This window comes from Meleagris gallopavo, chromosome 3, assembly GCF_000146605.3.
Source record: "Meleagris gallopavo isolate NT-WF06-2002-E0010 breed Aviagen turkey brand Nicholas breeding stock chromosome 3, Turkey_5.1, whole genome shotgun sequence".
Classification (NCBI taxonomy): domain Eukaryota; kingdom Metazoa; phylum Chordata; class Aves; order Galliformes; family Phasianidae; genus Meleagris; species Meleagris gallopavo.
This window is the reverse complement of record NC_015013.2, coordinates 2,831,095-2,855,918: the sequence shown is the minus strand read 5'-3', so window position 1 is coordinate 2,855,918 and position 24,824 is coordinate 2,831,095. Positions and strand designations below refer to the sequence as shown.

Here is a 24,824-nt window from a genome sequence, read left to right as displayed (position 1 = left end):
AAAAAAGGAAATTGGAAGAAACATAAAAGCTATGTTTGTTGTTTTTCTCCCCCACTGAGGAAAAAGCAATTTAAGACTGATATGAAATTCTCAATTTAAAGGAATCCTATAAAGTGATAATGACAGCGCATAGGATAACACAAAAGGACAGGGGAATACACCAAGATAATGGAAGAGACACCACAGAAAACTGCAGACTTTGACCTGTGTCTCTTCTGTTGTCCTACTTCATTAACAGCTTAATTAACAGCTAACTGGAGATCAGTGACAGATAAAAAGTATTTAAATTCTAGATTTGTGCAAAACGAGCCACAGCAATTGTAGGTTCTGCTTCACATTATTTCCTTTTCTTTGTCTGCTCTTTTTTTTTCCCTTCAATTTTTTGGTGTCTACTTGGTTCACCCTTTTGGGGAATAAACCTGTGCAGCGAAGGTCAAAGCAAGCAGGTAGCTGGAGAAAGCCAATAGAGATGTCCATACATAGCTCCCCCTCTGACTTTTTTTTCAGTTTCCCAGTAAGCAAAGATTTCTTTATGGCATGACATTCTGTAGAGCTAAAGAACGATATGAAACCGTGTCTGTAGCTTTACAGCTGTAGCTACTTTTTTAGATCAATTAATCCATGCATACATGGGACCTTTTATGTCATAGAAACGTCTTCTGTGCACTAGCCAAGTAGAAACAAAATCTGAATACAAGATGGCACGAGGAGTCTTTCAAGGAAACTGACAGTACAGTTATGAATACTGTTTTTTTTTCCTAACTAAATGATAACTTGATTCTACTTTTTTCCTATCTTTTACTGATAAATAGCAGCCTTGTTCACCTAAAACTGTATTGTATATGTATTCATTTTTTGTCATCAACACAGTCATGTGAAAAGAGGATCAGAGAGAGACTAAACACATCTTGTATGAACATGATTTCTTGTAAGAGATTTCAGGAGATAAGCATCAAGAAGCAGAAATGTGTTTTCCATCATTCTAAATTATTTTATTCAGTGTGCTGGAAAGATAAATAGTATTAAACAGAACTGAATTTCTTTTTGAATGTTGACTGTTGTTATTTTTGTTTAAAGAAGACCATTAGAAAATGTATGTCTCTTACGTGAGTTGTCACGAAAACAAAAGCATTGATTATGGCAAATAACTGTTACCAACTTATGTTACATAACAGTGAATTGTGACTCACTTTAATACCTCTGGGAAGGCAAAAAGACTCATTAATATATTTTTAAAGAAGTTATCTTTATATATTACTGACAACTACTATTTCTATCTTCATAATAAACTTGTCTCTGCAGATGGATTTTAATAAATCAACATCATTTATGATTTCTAATCTAGCTATCTGTTTTGTATATTTCACCATAATATACTATTTTATGCTTAATATCTTGTAAATAATACTTTAAAAAAACTTAAAGAACTCAAATATAAATGGGATACAATTACCTTTATGCTATTAATAAAGTGGCTGAAATATGATGCAGGCAGAGGTGGACCTGAAAAATGAAGAAAATACAGAAAAGTGTGATAATTATCTGTCATTTCCTCTTTAAAAGCACTGCTCTGGGTATTTCTGGCTTAGCAGTTTAATGGAAAATGATTCACAATATCAATATTAACATTTAAATCTACCGTTGCTAGTTTTGTTTCCTAACAAAGCCAGGTTTACATGCCCGGTCTTGTCTGTTACATCAACTTAACTTTTGAACCTTATTGTAGATTGCAGTCAAATTTGAAAGCAAGGAAGTCTCAAAGATGAAAAGTTCCTAGTTTTCAAGAAAAAAATGTCAGCTGGGTGTTGGATGGAAGAGAGGCCTCCAAATTAACTCTGCTAGCAGAAACCAATAGACAAGGAAAGTCTTGTATATGTTTTGCCAGCAATGGGGCAGCCAGTCTGTCCCTGCTCAGTTATGAATTAGTTACAGTTGTGCTATCTTTCATGGAAAGACAGTTCCATAACCAACAAGAGAAAGATCCAGGGTTACTGCTCTGCTGTTCATCATAGAATAACTGACATTTTTCTGCAACAAAAATTAGTAGCAGTATCAATGATTATACCAGCTGCATTGTCAACAGTCATCCTGCAATGCTGTTAAGCCAGCACAAAAAAATCTAAAAAGCCTTTAAATGTTCTCTATTTGGCAGATACTTGGAAAATGATATTTTTTCCAGGTGCCCACAGCAGCTACAGACATTTTCTTCAAATGCATTCTGAACTTTGGGCCCTAAACTGTTCCAGCCACAGATGTGAGATCTCAGTATTTAATCTTAGATGCAGTTAAGTCGTGTAGACAGTGTATACATTGCTACTTCGAGACTAAACGTATTGCTATTATTGCAGCTATTTTGATTTTATTTCAACCTACACACCTCTTACAGATAGGTGATTGAAACACAGCATCAATGCTCTGGGTACTTACTATGCCTGCATCTCTATAAAGAGTAGCAAAATAGAGTGGAGCCTGCCATTTATCCATGCATTTTGTGTTGGCTTCATAGTTTTGCATGGTATCTATTAATAGAGTTTGTTTGTAAAGTCAGAATGATGACATTCTGGGAAAACAACAAACAAATCTACTGAATGAACAATTGATGGAGTTCAGAAAGCTATTCTCATTGCTGTGACTACAGACAGTTCCATGGAAGGCCCTTCAGTTATCTGCCCTCAGAAAAAAATTCAAACATTTCCTGTACTTTAATCATGTTCTACTATTCTGTAATTTCTAGTTCATGAATTTCCACTGTCAGAGCTTATGTGGATATCTGTGACACCTAGAGAAATCATTTGTATGAAAGAATAATTTAGCAACCGCAGCAATGGTCAAGAAATATACAGGAAAATTTTTAGAGAAGAAATAGAATTGGTCTTAGTTGGTAGGTGAATGAATAAATATGTTTTATTGTAGGAGAAAGATAGAGGCAAGACAATTTAACCAGAATTCTTGTTTTCTCTATCTTTAACAAGATAGTGACTTTACAGCAAAATCATAAGCATCATCCTTTCTTTCTTGAGTACCTAAGTCATCAGGTATGGAAAAAAAACCCAACAACTGTAGGCATTAAATTGCATTAAATACAAAGCCTGGGAATGAACAGAAATGTAAATAGTGAATAAACTTGCACAGCAGAGGAAATATTCTCAATTTCTGTATAGGAATGTTTCTTGCTCTTTCTTTTTCAAATTTGTTAATGACTCTGTAGTACTAACTGCTATTTCAAAGCATTGCATATTGACCAGTAAAGATCAATAAGAACAAGACAAGAAAACAGATTTGATTAGATGTCCTCTTAAAGAAATCCAAAGAGGTCCAAAGAGATGTCCTTTTAAAAATAAATGAAATGTCTTCAGTCAAGTGAATTGTGGCTTTGGAACAAAGTTACAGTTTTGTATTAATTACGACCACATTAGAGGACAAATATTATAAACATAGTACAGAAACTTCTTTTCAGAGAATATTTTTGATAACATTACATGCTTTTTGTTCTGGACCTCTTAAACAAGAAACTAGGTATAAGTCTTCAAATAGGCAAAGCTGTAGTGGTAAATACCAAAGTACTTTGCTGAACTGCTTCTTAAGTTAAACATATGCCTTTACAGGGTGCCAATGACAGATTTAATATACCTGGTGGTCCTGGAGCACCTCTGTTTCCCTTTTCTCCTTTTAAGTCTACTGAACTGTGCAGACTCCAGCAATCTCCATTTTCTTTAGCACCTGCAATAAAAGCATCACAAAGAAGCAAAATTAATGAGAACTTGCAAGCAGCGGAGGCTAGTGACAACCAACCCATTTGAAGTAAGAGCAGATTTTCCTGCAGGGTATGTCACTCCTGGTCTCTATATGCTTGTCTCACTCTCCTCATGAATGCTGAACGGCACCTGGTTGTTCTTCCTTGCTTACCAACCCCAAAATGTGCGAAATGATCTTCCTCTTACAAATCAATCTCTTGGTCTTCCTGATCACCTAGCTATGACCCATTGAATAAGCGTGTTCTCACTGCATTTGTGAATTTGAAATTAAGGTTTCATATTTGATAACAAATCTTCTACTGTCTCTATAATACAGAAGAAATCAATATATGATATCTGTAACTATGAGTGTCAAAAATATTACAACTTATTGCTCCCTTACATCATAAAAGCATTGTTAATGAAGAAAATATTCTCTGATATCAGAAAAGCTTTTATCTTCATTTTCCTTCCAGGTGAGCTGACGATAGAGTTATACACAAATACATCTGTACAAACAATTTTTTTTTCTAGACATTGTTCAGCTTTCATTCAACCTTATTCTATTAAAGATCTTGGTAAACTGACTCCTGAGTATTTAGATTTTTTTTGGTCTTATTTCTTTTCTTTCTGCTTTAGTAGTTGTCAATATATTTAAAAAATTCATGTAAAACATCTTTCTGCCACAGTAACATCTTATAGCTACTTTCTTTGGGCAGAAATGCTTTTTCCCATTTAAGGTGAGGTGATCCTATTCTGAGTGATGAGCAGGAAGAGTACTGAAGTACGATGGCAAGGAGGTACAGGACACATCTGTTGAAGCCATTTTCACTTGTGATAGTTTCAGCCTGTGTTCACTTGTGACCTATGCTGGGAGTCAATGAATCATTAAGAGCACTGGCTCTTCTCTAATCTGGTCCGACTGCATTTGTGAATTTCATGGGGACTAGCACAGGTACAACATTTGTCTTGCTTGGCTACTCAATCTATGTTCCATGACCTGATGCTAATTTTAAATAAGACTTTTATGGTAAGAAATAAAGATTTTAATGGTAGGAAGGCCTCCTTATTAGCTTTCTGTGACAGCACTGGTCTCACTCTCTACCCTGACATGTTTTACGCTGAAAAATATTGTAAATATCTTTCCTTTTTTCTAGCTGCATGGAACTATCATAAAAATGGAAGAATCAAGATTAAATTCTCCTTCAGATTTGCATTTTACAACAGAGATTTCCAGATAGATCTCCTCTGCCCTTCTTCCTCTTTTAGTCATAAAAAGTGAAAGATGGTCACGGATATCACCATGATCTTTTTGATGACTCTTGGCCTTCATCTACAAGTCCACATTAAGGTGGCTACTGATAGAACAGCAGGGTCTCATTTCATGGTTTGATGACAACCACGTGATCTATCAGATGTACAGCTAGACAGTTTTGCAGGTTGCCAACTGAACACTAACTGTCCATAGTCAGAGCACATTCTGGGGTGACATCTTTAGAATTATTTTCAGGGTAGGTTTCTAGTTCAGTCATCAGTATTTCGTGCAGTCTTAAAACATCAAGATAAAAATAGAACTTTTATACAAGGAACCTCTAGCTTTCTCTTCTTCAGGAGATCTTCATTTCTCATCTGCTTAATCCACTCCCCTGATCCCTTGCATTTAATTTTCCTTCTCTTCCTTTCTTTTTCTGTTTAGGCCAAAATGGTTTTGTCTTTCTGATCGTCCCAGTCACTGCAGAGGAGCTATGTGAATTGCTGACATCAGTCCACTGACTATTCTCTGGACCATGCTAGTGTCCAGAAGTAGTAATTTCTTCCTTCCAGAAACAGCCACAAAGCCCAGCATTTGATACCATGTGCCAGTGCAATATTCAACTTGTTTTGCACGTACATACTCTGATATAATTAGACTGTAAACTCTTCAAACTCCTTTGTACAGTGAGGTCTTTAAAGTAAGCTAAATAAAAGGAGGATGATCAAGTATTTCTGACTTATGTCCTCCATAATCTTAAGAAGACCTTCCTCATCACTGAATACTGTTGGAGTATCAGCTGACTACTTCCTTTGAATGCTCTGGAACTTCACTTTTGTATCTTCAAAAAGCTCTGAAGGAGCAAAACTCTCACAGAACTTTGTGCTGCTCTTGGAATTGAAGAACTTCTACAATATTTGGTCATGGCACCACTGCCTCAGTCAACATTCACTTAAAAAAAATTTGTATTGTATGTGCATGCACACAGAATTGCAACTTGTTTCCCTCCACATGCAATTGAATCTATCCCTGCAACAAGATTTTGGGAAAGGGCAAAAGGCCAAATTGCAGACAATGGCTTGGTTTATTTTTAATGCCTGGTGCACCCAGTAAGCTGCAACTTTGTGTTTATCTGGTGGAGTCTAGCTTCAGAACAGAAAAGTAATTTTTAAGTGGGATGGAATTTTAATGTAAAAGGTGACTTTTCTTCCTGAAGCCAAAGTAATTACTGTTTGGCCTGGGAATTAGTGCGCACTTAGGGAAAAGAAACTATAAGGAGGAACTGAATAAAACCTAGAAGGTTTAAGCAACATTGTCATAGTATAAATCCTCACATTCAAGTTCTTATTTAGACTGCAAGTCTAAAAAGAGAAGGATGTCCTTTTAATAGCTTGAAATATTGTAGGGAATTCATTTATTTGATTAATTAATAAATTAATTACCATTTTTTGTCATCCTCTCAAGTACAGGCTAATGGACTGATATAAAGAATAATTAATTGGAATCAATTCTTTGAACCAAGGAAAAAAACCATGAACTTCAGGCTCTCTGTGGGCATTTATTCCATTGGATCATGCATTCTTCTTTGTCAAAAGCAAAGATATGTAGAAAGAAGTCAGAAGAGCCCCTATGAACAGAAAGAAACAAAGAATTGGAAGCCTGTGAATTTTGGACCAGTACTAAGCAGCTTAGGCTCTCTGGAATTCTCGACCACAGAACAAATGTGGACAGTTTTCCAAGCACAAAACAGACTTACTTGTAAGAAGTGAGTCAGCAGTTTAGTCAGAAGGATTTAGAAACAAAGCTCAGGCCTTCACTGGACCTCACAGATGTTACCCTCCATTAAAGGGAATGAAAACCGAAAACAACTTCCATTAAAAGAAGTGAAAATTGACAAAACTTCCCCAGTGTGGTGAGAATTTTTCCAGGTGTCCCATGTGTGGGACTTCTCAACTTCCTTTTCCCTTATTTACTTAGTTTGCCTTTCAGTTTTTTTTTTCTTCCCTAGCTATTCCTGAACCCCAAGAATTACTTTCTTTTGAACAGACCTCAACTTCCTAGTGTATGAGGGGTATGGCAACATTTCTTCTGTCTTACCCAAAAACTCAAACTCCTTTAGAGAAAGTACCAATATCTTGTGCTTTATCTCAGCAATATTCTCTCTGGCTCCAACAGTCAATTTGTTCATTCTGTGATAGTTTTCTTTTGAGCAATAAGATAGTGAAGCACTTAGGCAGAACAGTAGGCTCTGAACCAAAATTGACCTCTAGATGAACTTCACTATCAAATGCTATCCCACATATGCAATACAATATTTATCTATTTTGCTCTTTTGACATGAATAGATATTTTGTTACCAATTTATATAAGGTCTGTTGTAACACTTATTGTGTTTCACTAATTCCGATAAGGGATTTTTCTTTATTTAGGGCCATGTTTACAAGGCAATAAAACCTTGTGAGCAGTGGAACCAGAATATGATCTTGTTGAGAAATTTGTGGTTAAAGCCCAAATAGACAGAGATACTCCCTTGAGCCCTGGCCAGGCTCTGGGTGGAATCCAACAGGAGGATGACACCAGATGTTTCCACACTTGAAATTATGTAAGCTTGTTTATTCAGCTATATAAAAACTGGACCCAGCTGTAACTGTAGTTCAGAGACCTCACCTATGAGTGGATGCACTGCACAGGACCTCCCAGTTGCCAGGAAAAGCTCTCCAAATCCTTGCTGCAATCAAGTCTCCCCAGTGATTGTAGATCTGGATGATGGTAAACTATTTGGGCAATTGGTGATGTATCTTCTGTGATCACTGTAGTTAATCTTGTGTAGTAATGATTAGGTGCAGGACCTTGCTCTGTTTTATTCTTGCTGTACTATTTCACTTGTTGCTTTATTGCTTTAAGCTTAAGTAAAGATAAACTCACTTATTTAAATTTGGTGCCTGTGTCCTTTGTGCTGACCCCATTTGTTGCCAAAAAGATAGGAATCATAAAAAGAGTGTATTTTGGTATCAGTTACTCAGAGAAAGGAAGTATTTCAGACCTCATCAGTAGGGGATTGGAGGAATGAGACAACTTGGCTGGTTGGTGGGATATAATATCAAGTGGATATTAGAATTTGAATCTGAGGAGAACTGCCAGAGCAGAGAATGACTTGTCACAGCAGTGTGTGATGCCTGCTTCTCTCACAGTGCTTCTTTGCTCTGACAGAGGGCTCCTAAGATTAGAACCTATGGAACCTGTGCTGCATTGCTTTATTTATAAGTCTTAGCCTTCAAAGTGCAGACATATGCTTATTTGTTCCTTGGTCTATGTATTGAAACTGGACCAAGATATAAAATTATGGCTTCAAAAGAAAAGGAAGTGAACTCCATGAACTCAGTTACGCAACAGGCAAAAAAAATTATTTGTTTAACAGCTTATTTAAACCATGTTACAAGAATTACTCACCATGGACATTAAGAACTTTTTGATTTCCAGGGTAAATATTGCTCACCTATAGGCAAAGAAAACTCACTTAAAAATTATCCATAGCCATTAACTGATGGAAATGCATCAGTTATTACTGTTAGAAAGCCTGAAATATTTGCATGCTATTACAGAAAGTACATAGATAGCTCCAAAAGTAAAGTTTCCTGTTTATTTCTGTGGAAACAACAAAGATACAACAGCACAAGAGATGCAAAGAACACAACAATACTATCTGATAAACTCTCAACTAACAAAACACTACTTTTTAACATCATTGGCTATACATTTTCACCAGAGTTGAACAAAGCCTGCATGCCACACTTGTGAAAATCTGCATGGCTATCTGGAACATGGCTTGTCTTTCACATCACTGCTACTGCTGTTGAAATGGACCACCCATCACCTCACTGTGTCAGTATCCACGGTTTGGGCTCCACAAATGGTCAGCAGGTGATCATGAATGTCAATGGATACAATTTTTTCCACATGGAGAAATCCAATTATACATCTTTGCTTCATATGCATTTCCATGTTCATTAGATCAGGTCTCATTCTGAGCTAGAACACTTCCAATGATGGGGCACCCAAGATTTCTCTGAGTAACATGTTCTAAAGCATCACTGCTCTCATAGTGCTCTCTTTCTAACATCTAATCTAAATCTATCCTCTTTTAGTTTAAAACTCTCACACTTTGTCCTATCACTACACTGCCTTAGAAAGAGTCTCTCCTTCTCTTTCTTGTAGCCCCCGCCTAAGTAGCAGAATGCTGCTATTAAGGTATCTTCCTGGTGTTTTCTCTAGGCTAAATAAATCCAACCCTCTCATTCCATCTTTGTAGGACTGGTACTCCAGCCCTCTGATCATTTCCACTGCCTTTCTCTGGATCACATCAAAGTCAATACCTTTCATATGTTGGGGGCCTCAGAGCTGAACACAGTACTGCAGGTAGGGTCTCAAGAGAGTGGAGTAGAAAGGGATAATCACCTCTCTCAACCTGTTGGCCACACTTTTTTTTTTTTTTTCACCCAGGATACAACTAGCTTTCTGAGCTGCAAGTGTATGTTGTCAGATGTCACGTTCTTTTCTTTTTTTTACCCCCAAGTTGTTCTCCTCACGGCTGCTCTCAATCCACTCATTGCCATGCCTGCATTCATTTTTGAGACTTCCCTGGCCCAGGTGCAAGACTACTCACTAGGTCTTCTTGAATTTCATGAGGTTCATGTAGGACTACCTCTCAAGACCATCAGGGTCCCTCTGGATGGCATCCCTATCTTCCATTGCGTTGGCTGCATTACTCAGCTTGGTGTCATCCTCACATTTGCTGAGGGTGCACTCAATTTCATTGTCCACATCACCAACAAAGGTGTTAAATAATACTAATTCTAACAAAGATCCCTTATAGACATCATTCATCATTGTTCTCCACCTCTTACAAGTCTTTCAATGCAACCATTCATTATCTACTGGGCGGCCCATCTGTCAAATTCAGGCCTTTCCATTTTAGAGATATGGATGTTGTATAGGATAGCATCAAAACTTTGCACATGATCAGGTAGCTGGCATCAACTGCTCTTCCCTTACCCACCAATGATGTAATCCTGCTATATCAGGTCACCAAATTTGTCACACATGAATTGTCATGAAGTGAAACCATGTTGGCTATCACAACACCTCTTTATTTTTCGTGTGACTCAGCACAGTTTCCAGGAGGATCTGCTCCATGATCTTGCTGGACACAGAACTGAGACTTACTGGCCTGTAGTTCCCCAGGTCTTCCTTTTTTGCCCTTTTAGAATGGGAGTTGTCTTTCCTCTTTTCCAATCTGTGGGAACATTACTGGATCACCAAAACTTCTCAAGTATGATGGACAATGGCTTAGCAGTTTTGTCTTTCTAAATCCCTCAAGACCTTTGGATGCATCTCATCGGGTAATGTACTTTCAGGTTCTATGGATGGTTTTGCACCTGATCTGCTCCTATAGTGGGCAATACTTAATTCTCCTAATCCATGTCTTTGGATTCTGTGAACTGGGCCTTCTGACTAGAGCAGCTGCTGGAGAAAATTGGGGCAAAAAAAAAAAGGCATTTAGTACTAAAAGGCATTTAGAACATAGAGCCTACTCTATGTTCTAGGTAAGTAAGTCATTTCCATCAGAAGAATGTCCACATTTTCCCTAGTCTTCCTCTATCACTGATGTTCTTGCAGAAGTCCCTCTTGCTGCCCTTGACGTCCCTGGCCACTTCAATTCAACCTTGGCTTTAGCTTTCATAACTTCATCCCTGGCTGAATATATCTACATTCCTCCAAGGCTACCTGTCTGTGTTTCCACCTTCAACAGGCTTTATTTTTGTGTTTGGCCAGGAGCTTCTTGTTCATCCTTGTAGACTTCCTGGCATTTTTCCCTTACTTTCTCTTTGTTGGGCTTCATTGCTCCTGAGGTTGGAGGAAGTGATTGCTGAATACTGACCAACTCTCTAGGATGCCTATTCCCTGCAGGTCTTCATCCCATGATACTCTACCAAGGGAATCCCCTTGGAATCTAAAGTCTGCTTTCCTGAATTTCAGGGCGGTGAGCTTGCAGTGCATCTTCCTCACAGCCCTAAGGATATTGAGCTTCCCCCATTTCATGGGGGAGGCAGCCAGGGCTGCCTTTGACCTTCACGTTCCCCACAAGTCTCTCCTTATTGGTTAGAATGAGGTCCAGCATAGCACCTCTTCTCATTGGCTCCCATATAACTTGGAAAAGGAAGTTATCATCGAGGCACTCCAGGAATCTTTTGGTTGCTTATGCCCTGCTGTGTTAGTCCCTCCAAAAGACATCAAGGTGACTGAAGTTTGCCATGAGGACCAGAGCTCATGAACATGATGCTGCTCCTATCTGTCTATAGAGTGCCTGGACTTCCTGGTCAGCTGACCTATAGCAGACCCTCAATATAATGTCATCTAATCCTGTTTTCCCTTTAATCCTAACCCATAAGCTCTTGGTCAGCTCCTCTATCCACTAGCAGTTTCATGAGCTCCAGCTGATCACAGAAAGTGACCCCCTTTGTTAATTTTCCCTTCCTGTCCTTCCTGATGAGCCTATATACTTTCATTACAACACTCCAGTCACGAATTATTATATGTGAATAGACTGCATGTGAGTGACAAACAAGGAATGTGATTGTTCTTTTCTGATGCACTTTCCATGTCACATTAAAATATGTAAAAACTCTTATTTTGAACAGAGAAATTGGAAACAGTCGGAGACATAACAACATGGAAGCATTACTTTTATGTATATCTAAAAGGTTTATGCATATGTATGTGTAAACATTAGCTTCTCAAAGCAGTCCTCAGTCTGCAGAAATGTTGAGCTTTGAAAGACATTGAAAGAGTTAGGACATTGCATTAAGGGAAAGGTTACCATGTTTTTAGTTCTCCTATATTTTTTAAATGTGGCTAACATTGAATATCTAAACACTTGAAAATCTGCTACCTTGAAGGCTAAGTAAAGCATATTTCTGCTGCAAAGCAGAAATCATGGGGTAAAAAGCTGCAGATCTATTGTGGTTATGCATATAGCTACTTTGGTTATGCATCGTCATAGCCATGCATCTTGCTAAGAGCAGATTATTTTTGTACTTACTGTATTCTTGCAATGAGGTCTAGGAGAGATTGGTAAAACTGCCTATTCAAAATAGGATGGGAAATAAGTTTAATGCATGTAAGCAATAATATACAATATAATATACCTAACAGTAATATCTAGCAGGCATGACAAGACAAAGCCAAGAACAAAAATCAGCACCCCCTGAACAGAGCCTGCTTGCTGCCTGGGAGCTCTCAGGGTTCTATCAGCATACAATCATAGAATGGCCTGGGTTGAAAAGGACCTCAGTGACCATCTAGTTTCAACCCCCTGCTGTGTGCAGGGTCACCAACCACCAGACCAGGCTGCCCAGAGCCACATCCAGCCTGGCCTTGAATGCCTCCAGGGATGGGGCATCCACAGCCTCCTTGGGCAACCTGTTCCAGTGCCTCACCACCCTCTGGGTGAAAAGCTTCCTCCTAATATCCAACCTAAACCTCCCCTGTCTCAGTTTAAAACCATTCCCCTTTGTCCTATCACTGTCCACCCTCACAAACAGCTGTTCCCCTTCCTGTTCATACGCTCCTTTCAAGTACTGGAAGGCCACAATGAGGTCTCTCCAGAGCCTTCTCTTCTCCAAGCTACACAAGCCCAGTTCCCTCAGCCTTTCCTCACAGGAAAGGTGCTCCAGCCCTCTGATCATCTCAGTGCCCTCCTCTGGACCCGCACCAAGAGCTCCACGTCCTTCCTGTGCTGCGGGTCCCAGGCCTGGACGCAGCACTGCAGACGGGGCCTCACAAGAGCCGAGTAGAGGGGGACAATCACCTCCCTCTCCCTGCTGGCCACCCCTTTTTTAATGCAGCCCAGAACACAGTTGGCCTTCCGGGCTGCAAGTGCACACTGCTGGCTCATGTCCAGCTTCTCGTCCACCAGGACCCCCCAAGTCCTTCTCTGCAGGGCTGCTCTCAAGGATGTCTTCCTCCATGTCCCAGTCTGTATGCTTGGGGAAAAACTCTCATGAGACAGTGGCTCTTCTTGAGAAATTTCTTCCTGTGTACACAAGCAAGTTAACCCACTCTAAATGCTGTTGCTTGAAACAAATTTTGAGATTATATTTTGCAAAGCATTTTAAGAACAGCATATTTCTTCTTCAGAGAAAGAAGAGTTACAGATTATTAGATTATTCAGTGTACTTACTCCTTTGATGTGAACTATATGTCCTGGAGGTCCAGGGGGTCCAGGGGGCCCAGGCAAACCAGGAATGCCCTGGTAAAAGAAAGTGAAATAAGGACAATTAGACAGATCTTTTCATTTTGACCTAGGGAACAAAGGATCACAGGATCAGAGAGCACTGTTCAACCAAGAAGTTTTGTGTGAAAGGACTTGAAAGAAGACTGAGCTTTCCATTGCAGGGACCAAGCTAAGTTGGAAGGTGAATTTTAATATTTAGCCCAAATCTATGGAGAACAAAGCAGTCTAAAATTATTATTTCCAAGGGAAAACAAACAGATAAACAAACGTCCAACAAAAGGCATTACAACTTGATTAGGTCTCCAAGATTGATCTGAGACCCCTAGGACTGATGAGATTCACATATTTCAAAGTGTTTGTCAGATAGCCACACACTACTTAGCATCTTCAAGGAACCCTGCTAGCATGTCTGCCTTTTACAAAAAAACTGTATCAACTCTTCACTGTGTCATTTAAAAACTTAGCACCACACCATGTCCAGCTTTCACTCTGCATTGATGTAAGCTTCAGCGAAGCAACACCTCAGCAATAGCTGGAGATCTAATGGATTTTTTATCTTTCCCAAGCACTTGAGGAAGTGCTATTAGAAGATGTAGTCTGTTTTGCTTGCTTGCTTGCTTTGATCTTCCAGCCTAATAAACGTAATCTAGTGACACAAGCTTTAATAGTTTTTGTTAAAGTAGACAATCCAGAAAATTAACCTTGACTCTGTTTGAAGATACTGAGAAATCAATTCAATGTTTACTGACAGGCACTGCTCATGTTTTCTGTTTGTTTTTCTCCTGTTAGAATTTGCCTTATTTCTGGTTTCACTTTCCAGCAACTAGGTTTCTATTAACTAGATCATCTCATCTTAAGCTGATTCCTACCTTTGTATGATTTTGTGATAAAGTAGTAAGACACCCCTGTCTTCTTCTTCTTTTTTGTTCCAACACATCTCTTATACAGATGAAATATTATTAGCTGCTGTTGTAATAAGAGTGCAATTTTTTTTTCCAGCACAGATTGGTCCATATCAGAGTGGTTACAATAAATACAGTAGAGTGAAACATATTGCTTATGCTCAGTAATGCTTATTGTCGTGTAGCCCAGCGTTCATATTTACCATGAGACCAGTGGAATAAATTCTATTCATAAGAACAGAGTTGCAGCAACAGGACTTTGGTTCATCACTTCTTATTCTATAGTTACAGGATGTGGGTGGGCATGTATGTGCTATCATCTTGGGAGCACTATGCAGTAGTCATTACTCTGGATGCATGTACATGACAACTTAAGCAGGTAATATGTGTCAGTAGGCATCTCCTTGTTTGTAGGATAGCAGATACTTCATGACATACTTATGTACTATTTGGACATATGCTAGTTATTTAAAAGCTCATGGGGAAATCTTCGAACAATGAAGATACTATATAGTTATGAAAAGGATTGACAATCTCAGATCATTTGTTATTTGAAACACCTGTGTAATGAATTTCACATATAACTAACTGTTACATCTGGGATCTGAAGTAAAGAGCTATACATGTAAGAATAGATGGACCCAGAAGTTGACATTCCAATGATTGTTGTCACACAGGAAAAATAGCAGAAACATCTAATCATTTCAAGCCCATTTCAGCTTTTTAGTCCTGTTGTCGTTTTAAAGGAATTGAAAGAAATCAGATTCAATTAACTTTAAGAACTTACATTTAATGCTTCTCCTCGTTCACCTTTCACACCTTTCAGCCCATTCAGTCCTGGGCGGCCCTGAAATAAGTATACATAAGCAGAAAAAAAAGTAGAAATAACATAGTATATGTCAGAAATGAGCTGCTCTGTCTTCATTCAGTTTGAGAGCTTAATACATACTGGGCGTCCTGGGAAACCAAGTTCTCCTTTAGGTCCAGCAGGTCCTATTGGTCCCTGGAAAAAAAAAAAAAGAAAATGTGATTATGGAAAAAGGCGAAAAAGAGCAAAATTGAAAAAATGCTATATGGAATATATCTATGAGACATATTTTATTAGAAATAGAGGCATAGTTTCACAGTTGCACTAAAAACTAGTCTGTGATTGTTGAAAATGTGCAGAATTTTCTCTTTACTTGTTCTTCTAAATGATCTTGAATGCTGAGAGGGCTGCATATAGCAGTGTACTCTGGTTAGGAAAATATTGATCATCTGAAATGAAACCTGAATTCTCAGCCATTGTAGTGTGTGCAATTCAAGAGTAAGTTGCCATGAATCAAACCCAAATTAAATGTATTAGTCAGTAGAAAAAAAGCTGCTAGTGGTGTATACTTTGTGCATCTGCTTTTGGTTTGCATAGTTTCATTAGTTATTTGTGCATTGGATCCTGAAAGTCTGTAGATGAGACCAAGACTTCAGATAGCTCCAGACTTCTACATGTTTCCTGACAGTTTGGATATGTGGACTCATTGGGCTGGCAGTTGAAACAGATCATTCTTTATACAGGAGTTACCCCTCAGGCCTCACAGGCTGATCAAAGCTACTTCAGACAGAAAGGTCAAGCAGGTCACTCAGAAAAAATAGTCCAGTGCCATGGATGATCTATGATTTGCTATTTGCAAACATAAAGCTTCTAGGCAACCAGTGGTAACAGATCAACAAAAAGCAGTAAATCTGCAGACAGCACAAGCTTTTGTCTGCTGTCAGCTTCCCAAAACTCACCAAAACCACAACTGTCTAGACAATCTCTTTACTTATGAGTCAATCTTTCAGGTTTATTTTTCTTTTTCACTCAGTCTGGTGAGGTACTCGTGAATAACTGGGACTTTAAATGTACATCAAGATTGCACGAGCTGACATCACCAAAGCCACTTTACTGTTTCTTTTGTCAAAGTCTCAGCCTGCCCCAAGCAAATGTTAATGACTCCCTGAGACAGAAGCCAGCAGTCACAGCTATAAGTGAAAGAAGAAAGTGAGGAAGCCACAGAAAAAATGTTTATCAGAAAAGAAAATGTCATTTGCAAAAGCAGGGGAGGTGATTTGTGCAGGCTGACACTACGGTTATCACTCAGGGCTCCTGTTAAATAAATGTGGTGGTTTGCCTTATTGACAGTGAATAGCATAATCAAGCTGGTAAAAAATTCTCATTTCCTCTTTAGCAGGAGGTCTGATTCAGTCTGTCTCTTCCACTTGTTCTACTAACAGCACTAACCTCCTAACTACCCCCAGCCAAAAACCTGCTTGTCTGCATCTAGTCTATTGTGCTCTAAACTCCTGTGATCCTCACTTCTGTACAGATGAAGTCTCAAAGAGAAGGGAAGCTGGGGTATTATTTCAAATTCTGGAAGCTTGTCTGTAAGTTTGTTCTGCCCCAGTAGCACAGAGGAATGATCATGAGTCCTCCACTATCTTGGAGCTGTTCTTGGGGCAGATCTTTGCTTTATATGAAGTGGAACAGAACAGTTGGCACCAATACTTTGATAAGTTAGGCTACAGACTGACTGGCCAAGTACTCTGAAATTTGCATATTGTTGCATATTATTGCATATTACTGCATATTACTGCATATTACTGCATATTACTGCTGCAGACTCCCAGTGACTACAAAAGGGTTTTTACTGGGGGAAAATGTAAAAAGAATCATGCTTATCTGCAGCAATGATCGAGCTAGAGTTATGCACTAAGAATCCCTAGGCACTAAGACACACTAAGACCAGAAACTGGCTGGTCAAAATCTTGAGACAGGCTCTGTCTGCAAAATTATCCCACAGTGTAATCATTCACCAGTCTGGCAAGAAATGAATGGCCCTGTCTATGCACTAAACTGTATGAACTGTATGTGGCAGTAGCAATGTAAACACAATGTTGGGACTGACAGAAAAAAGGACATGTCCTGAAGGATGCATAGCAGTAGGATGAGTGGCAAATGACACAAGCTAGAACAATGAGAAATTTCAAATAAGTGTGAAGAAAAGCTTATTTATCTTGAAGGTCATTATATAACAGGAACTTGCTGGCCAGAGAGGTTTCAACATCTTCTGAGAGATGTCGAAGACTTGACTTTGGCAAGTCCCTGAACTACAGAGACCTGCTTTGGCCAGAGGGGTGCAATAGATGACTCTGAAGTTCACTTTCATTCTAAATTATACAGTATTCAAGCAGTTTATCAACACATCCAGCTAATTGTTTCTAGAGACCACAACAGCTAATGGCAAAGTGTCCTGTTCATCTTAATGCACAGAAACCACAGGATCATAGAATCAAACATAGAATCATAGAAGGGCTTGGGTTGGAAGGGGCCTCAAAGATCATCTAGTTCATTGTCCTGAAGTTGGACTTTGTCAGGTTAATATTCCTTGTGATCTTCAACTCAACCAGGATGTGTTGCTGGTTGAGTTATTGGAGGCAATATGGGTTGCTACAGCCCATATTGCCTCCAGTCCTAACCTCTTTCATGAGCTCATTGGCACTGGGGAGTGTCAGGTCCAGTAACCAAAAAAGCTACTAACAACGAGTAAGGCACAATGGAGATCAGGCTACATCAAAAGCCGATGCAAAGAAAGACTCAGTATTCTTGATCTTTGACAAATAACTAGACTACAATAAATACATTTCTGTTCTAACACTATTGAATCTGTGTAACTGTTCATATTTTATAACAAATTTTTAGTTGTGCTTTCATACAACATTTTGTGACCAGTCAAAGATTTTAGGCCAAGTTTGTGAAACAAAGATGCTAAATCCCAATTTCAGTAAATGGTCTGATGCTACTTCCTAATATGTGGCTTCCTCTGAACCCAAGGGACTTAGTTTCAAATTCTTGTTTCCTATAGAAATGGAGGCTGATACCATCTGTTGTTTTAACTTAAAAAGAATCAGAAAATAATTTAGTTCTAGTCTTACCATTGGTCCCATTGGTCCTACCACTCCAGCTTCACCCTATTGAGGACAGACACATGCAACAATTACAAGGAGAATATCTGCAGTATCTAGCAGAGGTGGCAGATAACAAGGCCACCAAACACTCTGGAAGAACACAAAACAGTATTAACTCACCTTCTGCCCTTTTCTTCCTAGCAATTCAGTTAAAGATCCATCAGCAGCAATGATGGCTCCAGATTCTCCTTTTTCACCCTGCAATTATCGTCAAAGTAGTAATACTTGTTTTCTAAAAAAGACTTTCAATTGCTCTCAATAAATCATCTGTGTGAAATGTGCTCATAAGATCTCTACTAAAGGGAAATGGGCTATTGGCATTTTCCTGTGTACCGTCAGCTTAGATATTAGTTAGTAAATCCTAATGTAACTGTAAATTCTTTATAGAACACTAATTAGAAAGCAAGAATCTTTATTTCTATGTCCTTGGGACATTATGTGATGTCCTTATCTCTACTTCAGTATCACCAATATTTACTTCTGACATTATGCCAACATAATAAAATAGGAGGCGTTATTTTCAGAGCAGCCCTTGTATTATATCAGGTGTTTTTGTTCAGCATTCTTTTAAATTCCACTTATTACATTTTTTTCACACAAGCTTATTAATACTCAAGTTCCTAGTAAAATTAGAATAATAAAACTTATAATGTCACTAAGGATTTGTTATCTAGCACATTTTCTTGTACGTATTTTTCCCTAAGCAATTTCTCTTACCTGTTGTCCTTTGAGTCCTTTCAATCCTGGCAAACCAATATCACCCTTTGGTCCCCGTGGGCCCTAAGCAAAATCAAATCCATAAATCCATAATCCATGGTGACATCTTCTGCAAATACAAAGCTAGACTATTTCACTACACGTCCTTTTAAATAAATGAAACACATAAACTTGAATCACTCTGGTTGTAATCTAAGTCTAGATTTACAAGCCTTAGACTTACAAGATTAAGTTGCTGTCTGAATCAATGTATTCCCTAAAACAAATATCAGATAGAGATAATCTGTTAAAAACAACAAAAGAAAAAACTCTGATGTTTACACATATTCACAGAGGGAAATAGGCAAACATTGACAAGAACAGGAATTCAGCCTAAAATCTTCTCTTTCTTCCCTGTCCTACTTCTTTTTTTACCACTGAGACTGCTTTTCAACAGAATTTCTGAAGTTATATTTTTAAGAAACAGCACAAAAAATATATATTTACCTATAGAGAAATTGCATATTTGAAATCAAGATCGTTTATGTATCCGTTCTCTAGTGAAAGCATTCTGGCCAGATCATGTCAGTTTTATATGCTTCCATAATAAGCACATTCAGAAAAACTTTCTTGTTTACTCTTCAAGAAAAAAAATCAAATTTATGTAATTTCTGTGTTAGTGAAGAGCTAAAGAAAAGGTGTGAAGTAGGGATGGTATTTTCATGTAAAAATTCTGAAAGACTGACAATTAATTATATAATTTACTAAATACTGTCAGCTCTTTTTAACTGAAAAGCATATTAATTTTTTTTAAATCTTATTTATTTTGCATGGTTTCCTGTGCAGCCTACCATACGCAGGACCCAGTAAACAATCTTTTGTATAATTTTGGGCAATTTGCCAACATTATTTATCAATTTCCCCAGTTTTGTCCTTATTCTCAGGCAGTACAAGTAGTCCTGAGTTCATATGCACACATCTAAATTGTAAAACACTCATAACAAGGGAAAATAATGTTATTACATTATATACAAGATAAATATGATAATATAAACAATACTGTAAGTCACAAACCACATAATGCTTATATGGGATAGCAGTAGGACCACAATAGGGAGCATAATATAATGCGTCATTTGATAGTCTGGCTGTGTAATGCTTCCAATGTGGCATCTTTAAAAAAGTGGTTATTCTAAAAAAATGTGTTGAATTTTATATAAGAAAATAACCTGTTGTGTTCTTTGTCCTAAAAGACTAAAGGAATAGTAACCCTAGCAGTTCTCCATAGTGGTGACCAAAAAATAAATTAAAAAAAGGCTTAAGGTAATATGCTTCCATACACAATTGAACACCGTCTTTAGAAGCCCATTTGTACCATTTATTCCTCCTAATTTGCACAGAACTTTTCCTTAGGTAATAATTTTTCATTAGACTACTGTATTTAAACTACAGAACTGACTCTGAGACAAGCAAAAATGTGAGTTGGGCATATAACAGTATATTTCCCAAGGCTAATTTCTACTGTAAACATTGATTAAAGAAATACTCTCTCATAAGAAAATTAATCAGACTTTATATGAATTCTGTTCAATATAATTGTTAAATTATTTAAAACATACTGAAAAACACTTACTTAGACTGCAGAAACATAATACTTACAGGAAATCCTGGTAAACCTGGCTTACCATCTGGTCCCTGCAAAATGCAAAAACTCACTCACAACCACATAATACAGACTTGCAAAATGGTGTGGATTTTCATTGTATTGTCTAATTTGCGAATATTAACTGATCTGAAACTGGATTGAGAACTTCATTCATCCAGTGGTAAAGCTGTGATCATTTCACAATACCTTATGCTTCTAACTTTTTCTGAGACATTCAGATTTACTTTCCAAAACTGAAAGATATCCAGGAAAGTCTGAATGAACATGATGTTTTCCCTGTATGAAAGGCATGCAACTGCAACTCAGACTCTTTTAAGTCTTACAGAATCCAAAATAGAAACCACAGAGGCCCTCTCACCTTTTCCACTGAACCCCTGGTTGCCAGTAGATAAAAAATAGCTCGTCTGCCAGATCATGACTACAAAAGACGGATTGTATTTGTACTGGACATATTTAAGACTGTCCAACTGTGTTGTCTGCAAAATCACTTTAGTTCTCGTTGAAAGCATGTGGATATGGATTACTTGAGTCACTATAATACTCCAATCTTCCCCCAGTCTACGGTCAACTACAAGACTGAGGTTGTGAAACTTTTCTAATTGTAACTACACTTCAAGCTACAGGGCCTACTTCTTTCTGCTGGGACTGTAAAAACTACTACAAATCAATAAATTTCTACTGGGCTCATGTTTATGCCTTTATGATATCCTGTCTTCTAAGGTTTGAAAGGCAACTACCTGCAATAACAGACTTTACACAAGATGGGTCATTCTATGCTGGCATCCTAGTATGTCCAGGGATTAGCATTCTGTACATACACCTTCCTTTTTTTGTCAGGGATTGAATGTGAGAAGTGCTCACAAGTAAGATAATAAGCAAAATAAAATAAACAAACAATTGAATAGACTGCAGCTCAGAGAAGATAGGTTTCTAGTCCTAATTACTGGGATCTAGTCCTAGTAATTTAGAAACCCTTCCAGGAAGCATCCAACTCTTCAAATATTTAACCAAACTGTTTTAAAGCCACATGTCTAGCTGCAAAACAGAGCCAGAAATTTCACATCTGTTGTATTATGAGATTTCCAGATTATTATCCACAGATATAATTGCTGTGAAATTATACACAAGAGCCTGGTATTCCTAGTTGTAATTTCAGGAAGAACTGAAAAACAGAGTGAAAATTTTCATCCCAAGATTTCATGATTTGAAAAACCAGAGTACAAAAAAAGTAGAAAAAAATGCTACGTACATCTGCATCCCTGTTTCTGCATCAGTTTCACATTTCTGTCATTCTGATCGCATTGTTCAGATTCAGAACAAAAGCAACTGCTTCAAGTCCTTTCTTCTAGACAAAAGTTTAAGAACTAATTAATCCACACAGAATATATTTTTCCTTGAAGTACTCACACTGCTTGTCGCTGAAGCTAGCAGGAATTATACAACGTTTTTAAAGCACAGGAAACTCTCAGCTTTGGATACTTAAAAGGGAAAATTAAAGACAGAGCAATTTTGGAGATTTAATAAAGGAGCATATACTCACAGGAGGCCCAAGCAGTTTTTCAATTGCAGTGAAGTTAAGAATTCCTTTTGTATCGTTGAGAAGTAGCTAGAGAAGTAGTTAAGGAACAGTTTATTTCAAATAAAAAAAAGTGCTATGTGCTTTCAAAACAAAGCACATAGGGGTACACATACATTTTTAGAATTCTCTAGAAACTTAAAACATCTTGTTTGAAATGTGGTAAGAAAACCACAAGTAAGGACACAGGAAATGTTAGCTAATACAACTTTTGTTACGGATCTGGAATAACAATATGTAGCACTTGCATTTCACTCATTATGTAAGGATTTCAGAATGTTTTAAAAACTCTCATTAACTGACGCTCATACATTTTTAAGTTGAAAACTGTGACTTTGTGTGTTGTCTGTGGTCATTTCTCCACGGTCAAGATTAAAATAAAAATTTTATACTCCAGTATGTCACTGGCATTCTGAGACGGTGAATCTATCTGACCACAATCTATCTTGTAAATTCAAAGTTAGAATTATGTTCTGAACATGTCTGCATCATACAATGCAGTGTAATGGTAGTGATTCTTCAGTTAGCCCTGATCACACTTCTGTTGGTGCAGTGCAAAGAAATCAATGAAACGAGCCTGGATCCCCAAAACTGTGTAGTTTATCTGGAGTAGTACCATAGCTAATGAGTTCTCAGTCTTCAGATGCCCAAAAAGAGAAAAGTAATAACAATGTTTTTATACTTCTTTCTATCCTGGTATTAGTAAGCTGTACATTAGCTCAGACATCCCTTCAGATATTGAAAGCCCCAGAGGATATACCCCTGCTGCTAAGTGACAGAGGCAAACTGGTAACAATAGACAAGGAGAAGGCTGAGGTACTCAATAAGCTTTTTGCCTCGGTCTTCTCTGATAACTGATCATCACACAGATCTCTAACAATTGGTTTGGAAGAAGGGTACTAGGAAGCAATGTCCCTCCCATTGTGAGTGAAGATCACATTCATGACCACCTGAAGAACCTGAACATCCACAAGGCTATGGGTCCTGTGAGATGCATCCCAGGGTCCTGGGGGAATTGGCTGATGGGGTCACTAAGCCATTCAATTACATTTGAAAAGTCATGGAAATCATGAAGTCCATGGAGACTGCAAAAAAAGGCAACATCACATCCATTTTTAAGAAGGCTAAAAGGGATGGCCTGGGGAACTACCAACCTGTCAGTCTCATCTCTGAGCTAGGAAAGATCATGGAGCAGGTCCTCCTGGAAGCTATGCTAAGACACATGGAAGACAAGTAGGTGATTTGGGAGAAACAGCATGGCTTCACAAAGGGCAAATCCTGCCTTACCAAATGAGAGGCCTTCTATGATGGTGTAATGGCATTCAGTGGGCAAGGGAAGAGCCACTGATGTCATCTATCTGTACTTCACGTAGGCCTTTGACCTGTTTCCCCACAACATCTTTCTTTCCAAATTAGGAAGATATGAATTTGAAGGGTGGACTGTTCTGTGGATGAAGAACTGGCCCGGGTGAACATAATGAAGTTCATCAATCCAAGTGCAAGGTCTTGCACCTGGGTTATGGCAACCCACACTATCAATACGAGCTAGGGAATGTATGGATAGAGCACAGCCCTGACAAAAAGGACTTGAGGATACTGGTGGATGGGAAGGTAAATATAAGCCAGCAATGTGCCCTTGCAGCCGAGAAAGACAACTGTATTCTGGGCTGCATCAAAAGAAGCATGGCCAGCATGGCCAACAGGTTGAGGGAGGTGATCCTTCTACTCTGTGCTGGTGAGGACTCATCTTGAATACTGTATCCAGGTGTGGAGTCCTCAGCACAGAAGAGACATAAAGCTGTTGGAGCGCGTCCAGAGGAGGGCCACAAAAATGAGTGGAATACTCCTCCTCTGAGGACAGGCTATGGGAGAGCTGAGGCTCTTCAACCCAGAGAAGAAAAGGCTGCGAGGCAACCTGGTAGCAGCCTCTCAGTATCTAAAGGAGAACTATAAGAAAGAAGGGGACAGACTCTTCAGCAGGGTCTGTGCTGACAGGACTAGGGGAAATGGTTTCAAAGTGAAAGAAGGAAGATTTAAGTTCGATATAAAGAAAAAGTCTTTTACAGGGAGGGTGGTGAGGCACTGGAACAAGTTGCCCAGAGATGTGGAGGAAGCCACATGTGTCCCTGGAGACATTCAAGGCCAGGCTGGACCAGGCTCTGAGCAATGTGATCTAACCTCGTGGATGTCCCTGTTCACTGCAGGGGATTTGGACTAGATGACCTTTAAAGGTGTCTTCCTCGTTTAAGGATTCTATCATTTTAAGCATAGAATTAAATTAATGAAGTTGGTCCTGGACTTTTGGTCCAAATTCCTGTTCAAAGCTGGTCAAAGTAGATCAGGTGCAAGAGTCTTGAAAACCTTGTGGGATGGAAATGCCAGTTATTCTTAGTAACCAATTCCAGTATTTGAGCATCCTTGAAGAAAAACAAAACAAAACAAAAAAACCCATCTTAAATCACAGAATCACAGAATCACAGAATTGTACGGGTTGGAAGGGACCTCCAGAGATCATCGAGACCAACCCCCTGCCAAAGCAGGTTCCCTACACCAGGTCGCACAGGTAGGCATCCAGGCGAGACTTGAATATCTCCAGAGAAGGAGACTCCACAACCTCCCTGGGCCAGCCTGTTCCAGTGCTCCGTCACCCTCACCGTGAAGAAGTTCTTACGCACATTTGTGCAAAACTTCCTATGCTGCAGCTGATGTCCGTTTCCCCTCGTC

At 38.6% G+C, this 24,824-nt stretch overlaps 1 protein-coding gene across 1 annotated transcript in view; it reads right to left on the bottom strand.

The window, feature by feature from the left end:
- The window catches only part of COL15A1 (collagen type XV alpha 1 chain), a 105,245-nt gene that overhangs the window by 20,525 nt on the left and 59,896 nt on the right, over positions 1 to 24,824 (bottom strand). The window contains exons 16-27 of the mRNA XM_010708265.3: positions 22,065 to 22,130; positions 20,518 to 20,553; positions 18,880 to 18,942; positions 18,283 to 18,360; positions 18,130 to 18,165; positions 15,131 to 15,184; positions 14,969 to 15,028; positions 13,226 to 13,294; positions 12,086 to 12,127; positions 8,437 to 8,482; positions 3,631 to 3,720; positions 1,454 to 1,503 (exon numbers count right to left, since the gene is read on the bottom strand). Of these exons, the coding sequence (XP_010706567.1) occupies positions 1,454 to 1,503; positions 3,631 to 3,720; positions 8,437 to 8,482; positions 12,086 to 12,127; positions 13,226 to 13,294; positions 14,969 to 15,028; positions 15,131 to 15,184; positions 18,130 to 18,165; positions 18,283 to 18,360; positions 18,880 to 18,942; positions 20,518 to 20,553; positions 22,065 to 22,130 (690 nt within the window). The remainder of the gene's footprint in view (positions 1 to 1,453; positions 1,504 to 3,630; positions 3,721 to 8,436; positions 8,483 to 12,085; positions 12,128 to 13,225; positions 13,295 to 14,968; positions 15,029 to 15,130; positions 15,185 to 18,129; positions 18,166 to 18,282; positions 18,361 to 18,879; positions 18,943 to 20,517; positions 20,554 to 22,064; positions 22,131 to 24,824) is intronic.